General features: G+C 41.8%; 1 protein-coding gene across 1 annotated transcript in view; it reads left to right on the top strand.

Annotated features, from left to right (window-relative positions):
* The window catches only part of snx29 (sorting nexin 29), a 172,821-nt gene that overhangs the window by 37,458 nt on the left and 122,564 nt on the right, over positions 1-12,799 (top strand). Inside the window, exon 14 of the mRNA XM_079260506.1 lies at positions 169-254. Coding sequence (XP_079116632.1) covers positions 169-254 — 86 coding nt within the window. The remainder of the gene's footprint in view (positions 1-168; positions 255-12,799) is intronic.

The following is a 12,799-nucleotide window of genomic DNA, read 5'->3' as shown; positions in this document are numbered from 1 at the left end:
CTTATAATTGTAAAGGGGGGCAGGAATACATCAGCATCGCTTCATCCTGCTCCTTTTCGGACGCTATAATAATTGCTACTTTTTTTAACCTGTTGATTAAGTTGTGTTATTTAGTCTGAAATAAAGAAATATCTATCTATCTAAACTTGGGTGTACTTATTTGTGCAGGGAGAATGAGGTCCTCAAGGTCCAGCTGAAGAAGTATGTGGGTGCTGTGCAGATGCTGAAGAGAGAGGGAGGCCAGGGCAACGACGGTAAGAGACACTTTCTCTTCCTTTCATTGCCAGTACATCCGTCTTGCTCTCAAACAGAAACACTCAACGAGTCAAAGGCAGAGAAATCGGATCATCACTTTGTTCCAACGACTAACTTCAGCTTTTATGACAGTGTATCAAACACACTTGGCCCGTTTCCCTCTTCTGCCTCTCTATTTCCACTCATCCTTCATTTTAGTTGTGAGAAGATTTCATGACTTTGACTTTGTTTTCCCGTTGCCAGGGGATGGAAGCGGTGTTCTGTGTGGACTTGCGAGATAAGCCCCGCTGTTTAAAAGGAAAATAAAACGAATGTGGCAGATTATAGAGGACCACATAATAGTTAATTGCATTTTGGGAGGACAGAGGAGAGAGAGTGCTTATCTCTGACGCTGAAGTTTGTGTGTTTGGGAGGCTTTTTGTCTGTTTTTGTGAGACAGAGGTAATGAGATTCGTGGGCTTTTTTTCTTTCATATTAATGCATTTACAGTTTTTTTTTCTCTGCCTCTGAACTCTACAGTAATCCAACACAATCTGCTTTTACAAAGTATTTAAAAAAGAAACAATTTAGTGCACTTTAGAATTTTTATCTTTATGATAACAAAGCTAAAATCTAAAATGGGCACAAGAAGGGGCTTGCAGTTCCAGCATGATCAACAAACTCATTATGTGCTGATGGATTTTAGGAATCTTCATAGCTTTTATTGTTATTGGAGGCTGTTCCCTTTATGTTTTGCTTCTCCCTGCAGGAGGATTGTTCATACAACTCTGTTTGTAGGGTCTTTTTTTTAGTTCCTACCTCAGAGTGGGAGCTTTCCCAACATGATAGCAGCCATCTGTGACAAAAACGGATGATGCATGATGACGACTGATTTAGTTAAACATCACTTAATATTATCACAGCACTGAAACTTTCCATTGCAACGAACTTGTAAACATCATTTAAACACCTCCCATAAAACCAGTATCTGCAGTTTTAGCACCTACTGAACAGGACATTATGGTAATGCAGGAAAAGGGAAGGAAATGGTCAAATGAACAACTTTCTAGTGTTATGGAGGAGTTGCAGTTGCCTACCGACTGCTTTAGGGTTAACTTGCTTCCTGTCTGCAGTATGAATGCAAGCAGAGAATGTCCATAAAGCAGGGATACCCTGCTCCGGTCCTCGAGGCCCACAATCCTGCAGGTTTTCCGTGTCACCCTGTTTCAACACACTTGACTCAAACTAATCAGTCATTGTGCAGAACTTCATTTGCATTTGGATCCATTTAATGCAGTGTTTCTCAATTCCGGTCCTCTGCCCCCCCCTGCCCTGCATGTTTTATAGACAACCCTACTTTAAACACACTTGAATGAAATAAAGGGGTCGTCAACAGGCTGCAAAGAACCTTTTTGAGGAAGTTCTATAATCTGACTCAGGTACTTTGGAGGAGGATCATGTCCTAAACAGGCAGGCCAGGGGGGCCTGAGGACCGGAAGTGAGAAACACTGACTTAAATGAAGCCAGGTGTGTTGGAACAGGGATACATCAAAAACCTGCAGGGTTGCGGCCCTCAAGGACCGATTCTGGGCACCCCTGGCCATACAGGTTTGTTGTCCTTACCTGAGATCCTCTTGAACTGCTTGGTGCAGCAGGGTTTCAGGCTAACGTTTTACACTGGACAAACTAGTGTGGCGAATTTATTACCTCCTCCTAGGAGGTTATATTTTACCCCCGCGTTGATCCGTTTGTCTGTTAGTGTTCAAGATAACTCAAAAAGTTATGGATGGATTTTTATGAAATGATCAGTACATGTTGGAAATGTGAAAAGGAAGAACTGATTTACTTTTGGTGATGATCCGGATCACCGTTTGGAGGGAGGAACCTTTTAAAGGCCTTGGCGGAGGTTTGCGCTCTTCCTAGTTTTTATTTGGGTACACCTGCAGATGTTGAGATGCACGCACATTTTCACAGCATCACACTTAGCAGCACCTTTAAAGAATTACCTTTTGATTGGTACCCACATATATTATAAACATGAATGAGGTTTAGAGCTCGCTTCACTGAACTGAATGAAACTAAACATTTCAAACTTTGAAATGGTTCATGACACTGTGTTGCTCCTGGCAAATGACCCCCCCCCCCCCCCCCGGTTTCACGTTGACTCCGCACACACACACTGACTTTAAGTTCATTAAAGGTCCCATTTTATACACCTTTTCAGCAACTTCATCTGGGTGTGTGAGGTCAAACAACATCGTTCTCAAAGCATTTACCCCTAATTCAGCTGTGGTCTTTATTTTCAGTCATTTCAAAAGTGTCTGTAAAGAACTCCACGGAGAACGGGCCGTTTCTGTGTCTGAACCTCTAAATGTTCATGAGTGGTGCCTGTCCACACCCACTCCACGTCCCTCTCAGGGAGAAGATGTTGCGCTGTGATCTGAGAGGACAGGCTCAGCAGTTCAATGACTGTATCCGCTACTGAGGGGTGTGGTTATTTACATGTGTGAGGTCACATGGGGAAAGATCTCAGACTCATCTATTTGAGCACACATTCGCTAAGAAATGGAGCGGGCAAGTGAGAGAGGTGACAGAATTGACTCTTTTTTTACCTCATACACAGGCAATGAAAACACATCAGACTGTTATAAAAGCATTTAGAAAGTGAATATTGGGTAATATGGCTCCTGTTAAAGTCAGCTCCTGTCAAAAAAAACAAACAAAAAGCTATCTAACTTCAGGTTGCTCGTCCTCGCTGCAGGCAGGGAGAAGGAAGAGCTTGTGCTATTGCATGAGTGTTGCAAACACGCCATTTCTACCAGGTAGAAAATGTAATGTACTTAACTGCAGTCTCCGGAGTAACTTCAGCATCTGTATGTGAATGCGAGTGGGACAGAAAATATTGTGTTGCCTACATAATTACATGCAGCGTTAATTTATGAGAGCAAAACTAAAATGTACGTTGCTGTATACTCGCATGTTGAAAAATTGTGCACCGTGGTTGAGGTTGATCAATTCACAAATTGTCATTAGAATGATATTTTTAGCCGTATGTTGTCTTTATTCATTTAAAAAAGAAGAATGATTTCATTTTTTTCATGCAGTACAGATGTTTTCAAGCCTCATGCAGTGCTATCTTTGCTCTTAGTCTTACTGTCAGCATGCTACATACTGCATACATATGTACTGTATTTCTACTGTTATTCCACTTTATTGTTATTATCCTGATGCTGCAACTCAGTTATTCTCATGGGATCATCCTTTATCATGCAAATGTGCCACTTGCAGTCAAAACATCAGTCTTTTCCCACACAACAGATGAGAGAAAGCTGAATCACCTTGGGACTGGAAAACATTTACGATGCATGTCACCCAAAAAAATTGCATTTAATTTTTCACAGGATTTCAAAGAGTCAAATAATATCAGACTTATTAAGCCAGCCCAGACCTGTGCAGGTTTGGCCCACATCAATGTCATGTTCAAAACATCACATCTGCTTCACGTTTCATTACCTGGCTTCTCATACGGGCTTCCCAGCGTACAGGAACAACCAGGAAAGGAAATGACTGGAGAGAAAAATGTTGATTCTTTTTTTTTTTTTTCTCCTTTTAAATGAAAACTTACATGTGTTATTAGGAAAGTCGCTGTCTCTGAGCTCAACACCCCAAACAGTCTTTGACAAACTGTTCAGGTTTGTCATCTGACTTTTCCCTTGACTTTGTTGTTTATTTCGGTTTGTTTTCTTGTGGTTTTTTTTTTTTTTTTTTTTTTGTTCCGCTGCAGTTATTATCCCACTTGCTCCTGTAGATTTTTTCATTCTCTCATCATTTGCACCTTTTCCGTCTTTTTCTCCTCCTTCCTCGCTCCAGTCTCCGCCGCCCCCCCCGTCTTTCCATCCAGGCTCCCGGGCATAGTTACGGGCGTAGTAATTCCCTCTCCTCTGCGGCGTCTAAATGATTTCATCCTCCCTTGCCCCTGTCTTCTGCTAATGATGTGCCTCGTTCCATCATACTTTGATGTTCGCTACCACAGCGTGTGTGTGTGTGTGTGTGTGTGTGTGTGTGTGTGTGTAGAAATAGTTGAATAATGTGTGAGCTGTTGAGGGGTGAGCAAAAAATCTTTGGGGTAGGGAAAAAGGAAGAAGGGGGGGATGAGGTGAATTGATGCACCAGCACTCCGTTTTCATGTGCTGTCAGCAGGATTCTTCACAATCAGGGCGCTGGCTTTTTTTTTAAACCCCTCCTGTCTAATGATAGCGCTGCAGATGTGATCTCCCGAACGCTCCTCAGGCGCTGTCAGAACCACTGACATCCCACAGAAGACGGGTTTCTTTTCCCGCTGTTTCAGAGGAGTGATAATTATTGTTGCTGTGTTTGATAGTGTCTGTCCCTGTTTATTTGGGGGATGCCCCTTTCTGCTCATTCTCCCATATGAGGCAGCGGCGTGCTCTGCAGTTCTGCTCGCTCTTTTCCTGAATGTTCATTGCAGTGCACAAATCCAGCTCGAACACCTGCGTACTGTCTGCTGTTTATTTATTTATTTTCATTTTTAAATTCGTGTCTTGTCCAGCATTTAAGCAAGCAGAATGATGGTGGTGATGCTGTGTTCTGCTGAGCAAATTTACTTTGCCAAGGGAAGCGTTACTGGTATGATGATCTCCTTGCTTTTCTGGATTCTTATTTTATATCTTTATTTATTTTGTATAATTGTAATACAGAGTTTCTACTGCTGGACCAGACCGGAGAGGATAGAAGAGAGACAGAAAGACAAAGAGAAAGAAATTACCTCTTAGAGAGAGATAGAGAAAGAAAAAAAAAAAACCCCAGACATTTGCATGAACATATGCATATATACCCATACGTATTTACCTACATAAACGCATGTACATACACATTCACAAAAATATACACAAACAGACTGCTGTTTAAGTGGAAAACGGGTTGTACTTTCCATGTCACATCAGCATAGCTCCAGTTTTTGTGGTGTCAGGAGTTCACATGAACTTAAATGCTGTCATAATGATTCCATGTGCGTGTCTTTAAGGGAAGCCATTCGCTGAGCCACAGAGGACTTGTAGAGTAATAGTGACGTTCATTTTTACTGTAAAGTAGAGTGGGATGATGGCGACTCTCTTGGGAAAGATACTGAGTTGTGTACACACCAACCCACTTTACACAGCTACTGTGGGTCTTGAATAACCACAAATGTCTGTGCAAATTAAATTAAGCTGTACGGGCTTTTCAACATAAAGCAGCAGTCCTTTATGTCCACTGAACACCTAAAATATAACCGAGGTCAGAGATTGGCGGTAGTGTAACATAAGATCTCTACAGATATATCTGCCTTTGGTAATAAAAGCCAGTTTGGGCTTTGGTTTAAAACCTTACTCGTGAGAAACTTATAGCATAGTTTTTTTTCTTTTACCCTGGTTTTTGCTATTTTCACCAAGTTTCATCATTTTGACGTTGATACTTTCTCTGGTTTGGAAGAGATGCTGATCAAACCTGTGGAAACCTGCCTAAAACCAGCCTGTATGATTTCATTTTCAAAGACTAAGAGAGTTCACTGGAAAAGCAAAGGGAGTATGCTGGTATTGGATCTGGTTCAGGGCACTGTGTCTTACTAGAATATTCAGCCCCTTTTGGTATTTCTTCATTCAAGCGCAGTTTCATTGCCTTCCAACCATTTGGATATTTGTGCATGTGGTTTCTATGTTGCATCATGTGGAACTTGCATGAAATTTGATGGCGCAAAATAGCTTTCTATTGTGGTTCAGGGTTTTAACTCTGTAATGACCTACACAGATGTATAACCTTAATAAATAGTCAAATTCAACATTTTTAAAGCCCTTTGTGGCAGTAATTATACCTGCTCGGCTAAATTGACGATATACCCCCCATTCACTGAATTGCGGACGTGGATGAGGGAGTTTGGAGGAACTTATGCTCAATCTGATAGAACACCTTTATGTAACACTTGCAATATCTAAACAGGCATCTAAGTACTCAAATAAATGTATGCAAGGCCACTAACGTTATGTGGATTAATTGTAATCAGGAGAATCAAGATAAATGGTGCTGAAACAAAACAGACACAGATATCCAGTTGCTATAGTTCGTAGTTTAGTGAAAGGTGATATTATTTACAGTATATACAGGTTCTTTCTTTTTCTGCACTGAGGGTTTGTTCATATAGATTCATATAGAGTCCAGAGAGTATCTATGACACAACAGTCTGCCCCAACGTTTAGGACATACGGGTCCAACGGCGTCCAAGCGTTGGAGATGGTGGGAGCCAAAAAAAAACAAAAAAAAACCAAAAAAAAACCCAAGAGAAAAAAAAGGACAAAAAAACAGCTGCAAGGCCTCCTACCGCAACCACAGGACTTCAGAAGTCAGACGAACACTACAGGCCTCAAGTAGCCGGGCTTGTTAGGCTAGTCGCTTGACAGAGTCCTAGCAACCTGGCCGATTCCATTCATTAACAAAGCTCAGAGTCACGGTGATCAAGTTGCAATGATGGCGCCTGCAGCCGTCAGCCGCCGGCGTCTGCCAAGTGTTTATTTCCAAGAGCTACCGCAAGGCCGCATGGGAGTTGCTGCAAAGGCTCATGGAAATTGTTGTTCAGTTGCAGAGCAGTGGTATAACACTACCCTATATACATAGGTTACATTTACCTTTGAGATGAATTAGAGCGGAGACTGAAAGCCAACCAACATTGGTGCCTGACCTCATGTGCTTCTGAATGAATTGTCAAAAAATCCCATCAACACACTCCTGAACCTTGTAGAAAGCCATCCCAGAAGAATTGAAGCTATATGGCAGCAAAGAGTGGGCCGATGTCAATGAAATGTTGTTTAGTTCATGTACGAGGAATGGCAGATGTCCCAATGCTTTTGCAATATTGTGTAAAGGATGGTACATCTTTGGGTTTGGCATTTTTAGCCACATTTAAGTGTTTCTCCCGAAATCACTAGAATGTTGCTAAATTATTCTCATATTTAGCCTAAATTTAGCATCATTCTCTTCAGTCCGATTGCTTTTCTGAGGAAAAATGTCCCCACAATATGATGCTGCTACCACCATGCTTTGCTGTGGAGATGATAATGTTCAGCATTTGACATGAATACCAAAAAGTTTCATTTTAGTCTAATCTAAAGAAGTAGAGCACTTCCTTGCACACAGTTGAGTCTCCCACATAACTTTTTCTTCTATAAGGCCTAGTTTTGTTTTGAGTCTACAGTTTAAAGGGTCTTTTTATCCACCTCTATGATTAAAACCAGCAGAGTGCTTGCTATGTAAAAGCTGCTGCTCTTCCAATTCCAGTTGTGGCGATACTTTCCCTTAATTTAGATGAGAAACTTTGACAAAGTTTGTCTAAAGTCTGTTGGAATAGTGCAAGGTGGGGGTTGGAAATAAGGGCAGAGACAGGATTAAATAAACATTAGTCTCCCCAGAGTTCTTGTGCTGCCTCACTTTAACTAGAAGCCCTTTGTCTCTCAGGTGAAACTGCTGCTGAAGAGCGTTTGAGTCTCCGGGGTGGATGCTTAATGGCTGGCCGACCGACTGGCTACTGATTGACTGACGGCTCAACCTGGGAGGATTTTCTCCTCCAAGGATGAGGGTCACCAAATCTAGGAAAATGACTCTCAATTCCTCCCCCCTAGGATGGCTGATTTCTCCCCACCGTTGGCTGAAATTGGCCTGCGGTGCTGTATATGAAAAAAATTGGCCTGCCAGTGGCGGTAGGGATCAGGAGTTATTAACCTGTGAAGTACTGGATGGGCACATTGAGGACACTCAATGAGATCAATGAAGGGTCAGAGGGCTGTTAGTCTGGCGAGATGGAATTCCTTCTCCTCCATTTTCTAGCCGAGAGGTTTGTGATACGTTTTATTTCCTCTCATTTTGGTCTTCCCCGTCCATTAATCCCTTTCATTCAAGCAAGAGGTGTGTGGATTCATTCTGGCGACTCTTCTTCACCTGTTTTCCTCACCAGAGTTGTGGACGTGAAACATTCCAGACCGGCACTTTGATTCGTCCAGCGCTTTTGCCTGTCTACGCGTTTGTGTTTAATTCGTCCATAAATAAACCCTCTGCGGACAGCAGCTTATTCATCTGCAATAAGGAAATGGATTACACGGCCGTTAAAAACCCAATAAGCTTCCCTCGCTGGGCCCTGGTCGCTCCTGCTTCCTGTGACAGCCAGTGGCCTAATGAGTGAATGAGAGGCATTTGTCACTGCTGCCTGCCCTAATAGGAGTGTGTAACTTATTCATTACACACATAGATCTGCATTTATTGCCATGCGGCGTGCTCCACTTTGCCCTTGGCCTCGGGGAGGTTGGGCATATGAGCTGTCGGCTGTGTGTGCGTTTGTTAGTGTGCAAGCTTGGCAATGTGAGGGTGTGTTTTCAGCGCGCAGTTTTAATGTGTCAGCGTGGAGGTGGATTTTTCATTACTCATTGACAAATGAGCGGATGAGTGTGTTTGGGGGTTAATATGAGAAGAGCCCATCAGAGATGACAGAGGGGTAGTCATAATGAGGAAAATATGTGAGTTTTACATGACAAGTGTGCATACGTGTGCACATTTAAACAACGTACAGTATTTTTTGTTGACTGTCCTTTTGAGTGCAGTGTCGCCTCAAGTGAGTGTAGGTGAGGCATGGTGTGTACAGGCACATGCAAGAGGTTCCAAGTAAAAAAAAATTAGCAGGTGTGGGTGGGTTTGCAACTGTTGGAACTGGTGTGTAAGTGCTTTATGTTATAAAGTTATTTACGTCCCAGTTGGCCAACTGTAAAAGAGCAAATAATGACTCATTCTCTATGTGAATTGAGCGTAATTGAGCCCACACACTCAGCTGTGGACTCTATTCATGAGAGGAGAAGCCAGGCAGCAGCTCCCGTTGTTTCGCCTTTCAGATCTTAATCCAACAGATTGGGTCTGTTTACCAGCCCAAAGGTGTGAGGGACTTTCATTTATTCAGCAGAAGGTGGTCCGTTGGTGGGTGCATGTGACAATTAATCCAACAGATGCTATTTATTCACCTGGCGCAAGAGAGGCGACATCGCATATTGTTTGTTACAGGTGGGACCAGGTGGTCATCCACACACACACACACATAGATTGGTGTGTCTCCTGCGTTATATCTCGCAGGCGATTCAGTGCAGGCACAGCAGGGGTGCGTGACAGATTTCATCACCTGGATGGATCGGTGTTAATGAACATTTTAATCACCTCACCTAATGCCAGAGCCTGCTGGGTGTCATCTTCTGCCTTTCCCAGAGATAAATATGGAAAAATGTGGATGAACAGGGAGAGCGCTCCAGCAGGGAGTGCAGATTCACATATGAAGCATGTTCTGGCTTGATGGATGCCTAAATCCTTATTTTTCTTTGGGTTTTTGCCATTTTATGTGATAACCTAAATAAAGTCATGTATGGTTGTGTTCATAATAGTCTTAAAAAAGCTGCAACCATTCATATGTTTTGTTATTTTTACTATACAACCTCCGTTCCAAAATGTTTGGAACACTATAAAATGTAATTATAAATTGGTTTCCTGGTAGAAATCATGTTAAATAACATTTCACGCCTTAAATATTAGCAAATTTTGAATTTGATGGCAGTAACACGTCTATAAAAAGTAGGACAGCAGCATCTGAAAAGCTGAAAAAGTAACTCATTGGCTGCCAAACACGTCTTTTGCACTATTGCGTTTTCTGTAAATGGAAAGCCATTTCGGCCGGTCGCGTGTCAAAACTCCTCCAAAATGCGTCCCCAAGCGTGCACCCAACATGTTGTAAATGCACTCTGTGTGCACTCCAAAACATGCCCCAATGCACACCTGACCAAATCGGCCCCTCACATTCAGCAGTCCTGAAAGACGAGCCAAAATGGGCTCTTTGCTACAACATTCGCCTGTTAGCCGATGAGCTAAAAACATCTGGAGAAGCATTTGACAACTAATTAAGTTACCTGGGTTCAGGTCAGTAACATGACTGGTATAAAAGGAGCATTTCAACGAGGTAGAGCCTCTTGAATGTGGGAATAGGCAGAGTTTCACCCATCTGCCACAAACTAAATACTGTGGAACAATTTGAGAACAAAAACTTTTGTAAAAAATTTTGTATGATTGTAAATTTCCTAAACCTTAAAGATCCCACAGTCTATGATGTATAATATGAAGATTTAATTTGACATATAATAAGTTGTCTAAGGCAAAGTACAGCATCAAGAAGAGGAGCTGTGAGCTATTTTCCCGGTCATGACATCATAAACCAATAAGAACCACGATATTTTGTGTCACTTTATGGTACAAACTTCACTTAAAATCCAGTAGCTGACGATCTGTTTTTGTCTTCTACCTCTTAATGGACACTGGAAAGCAGAAGAATTACAATATAAAAATTTAGACAAATCTCATGGTAATAAATGGTAAATATCCCTAAAAATTTTTTTTTTTAAAAAAAATTTATTATTTTTTTTATTTTTTATTTTATTTTTTTTAACATTTTGTTATAGAGACAAATAAAAGATTGTATTAAAAAAAAAAAAAAAAAAAAAAAAATCTTATCTGATCATTTTTTCATGGATTGGGTTAAAAAAAGATTTAATGTAACATATCGGGCAAAGTAAGTAGCAGATTGTTATTGTTATTGTGTTGTTATTTTGTTAAACAGCTCTTTTTACCTGCATAGAAAGGGTTTACAGAAGTGTGTCTTTACCATAAGAATAATTTGTTCTGGGGATGGTCACACTGTCACAGTCCCAGTTTGCAAATCCAGGTTGCTTAATAAGTAATACATTTTCACTGTTCTGTAAGATCCTCCATATGTTGCCTAAAATAGTCAGAATCTGTATTCTAGATATTAAATCTGATTAAATATTACTATGAAATCATCTTCATAATGGATCAGAAACGGGCACACAAAGGGATTTTTTGAGCTTTAGGGAGACCAAGGGGATGTTTTTAAAGTTATAAAACAGCTTAATTAAGGACGACTTTCGATGTCTCGTGTTGCTTCAGTCCTTCGGATCTTTGTAATGGAGTGAGGCAACCGTTTTTGAAACTGGATTAAGAAAAGAAAGAGAGGCCGTGAGTCTGAAGAGCGAAGCGCCTGAAGCATTCAGGTGATGGATCTGGAGATTCACCCCCCCCCTCTTGCCTCAGGGTGTTTTTGGATTCACACACATGCATGCACACATGCCTCCTGGCCATCTGTGTACTGCGCAACGCTCTGCTTGATGCGTCTCACCGCTTCTCAACCACACAGGTTTGTGTGTTGATGGTGTGGTTTTTGGTAGGATAAACTTTCTCTAAACCACACAATCATTTAACACGTCCTCCGCTGCCTCCATCCACCTCCCACTCCTACTTCGTGAGTGATTATATATGGTCCCAGCTCACCTGCATGCCCTCCAGCCAGCGCGGGCTCTGGTGCTCTATTAGTAGAGGCCACACCAGCCGCTTACCGCATGGCCGCCCCGTGTTGATGATAACAGCACCGAGTTACTTTAGCATGCTGCCTGGCGGTCAGGGATAAGCAGGCCGGCTTGTGGTGGCGCGTTGGGTACAAAAGGATGACATGATGTCCGCGTGCTGTGGCGGATGGTCACCTACTTGGACGTGTTCTTGCCTCAGCAATGTGCAATGAAGCAGTGAAGTGCTGCGAGTCGGGTCGGAGCTTTACAAAGATCAAAACGGAAGAAGTTTGATGCTTAAAAGAGGCGATTTTTCATTTTCACCACTTGTTGCAGTGCACTCTGGGTAAGAAGTAGTGCATACACGAGACACAATGATGTCATTGGCTTGCTTCATCAGATGGGGATAATAATCAGAGATGATTAGGAGATAGCCGTCCTGTGTGGTGTCCCCCACACTGAGCTGATAATGAAACCGTTGCAGCGTCTGTCTTTGGTGTCCTCTCATCTGTTCCTGTTTTCTGTTGGAAAAATCACCCCAAAGTGGAACCACAGATTAATTAACTTGACCCAAAAGCTTCTTAAATGTTAACATATTTTTCTTTCAGTCCAAACAAGCCGCATGCTTTTCTGCAGCAGGAGTGTGTTGCAGTCATGCTTCTTTAAGTGAAAGCAGTCTAAAAACAGAATGTGGGAATTGAGCTTTAATTGAAGCGCATGGCGCCCGGTTTTAATGAGTTGGGTTGGAATGAATTTGCTCTATTTGTGTTACTCTGAGCCACTTTGATTATTTTCGACAGACTTCAGTCTGTTTCTGTTTAATTTATTTAATTTGTGATGGTTGGTGGAAAACATCAGAACCAACTAAGAGAGCCAAGAAAAAGATAAAGTGCATTTTAATACAGCTTCTGCATTTTCCCTGCTCTGAGTAATTACCACAGAGTGTACAGTGGGATCAATCCTTCACTGTCACTTTGACAGATCATGTCACATCTTATCCCCTGATCAATATAATTACCAAGCAGTCAAAGCAATTGTCTCACTTATTAGATAAATGGCTTTTTTCCCCCCATATTTTCTCAGCGATGTAGAATATCTGCTTAGTCTTCTTGAATAAGTGCAGTTGTACATGTTGATCT

Source organism: Telmatherina bonti, assembly GCF_933228915.1.
Source record: "Telmatherina bonti genome assembly, chromosome: 21".
In the NCBI taxonomy this organism is placed as follows: domain Eukaryota; kingdom Metazoa; phylum Chordata; class Actinopteri; order Atheriniformes; family Telmatherinidae; genus Telmatherina; species Telmatherina bonti.
The sequence above is the reverse complement of the archived record's forward strand: the minus strand, read 5'-3'. Positions and strand labels throughout refer to the sequence as shown.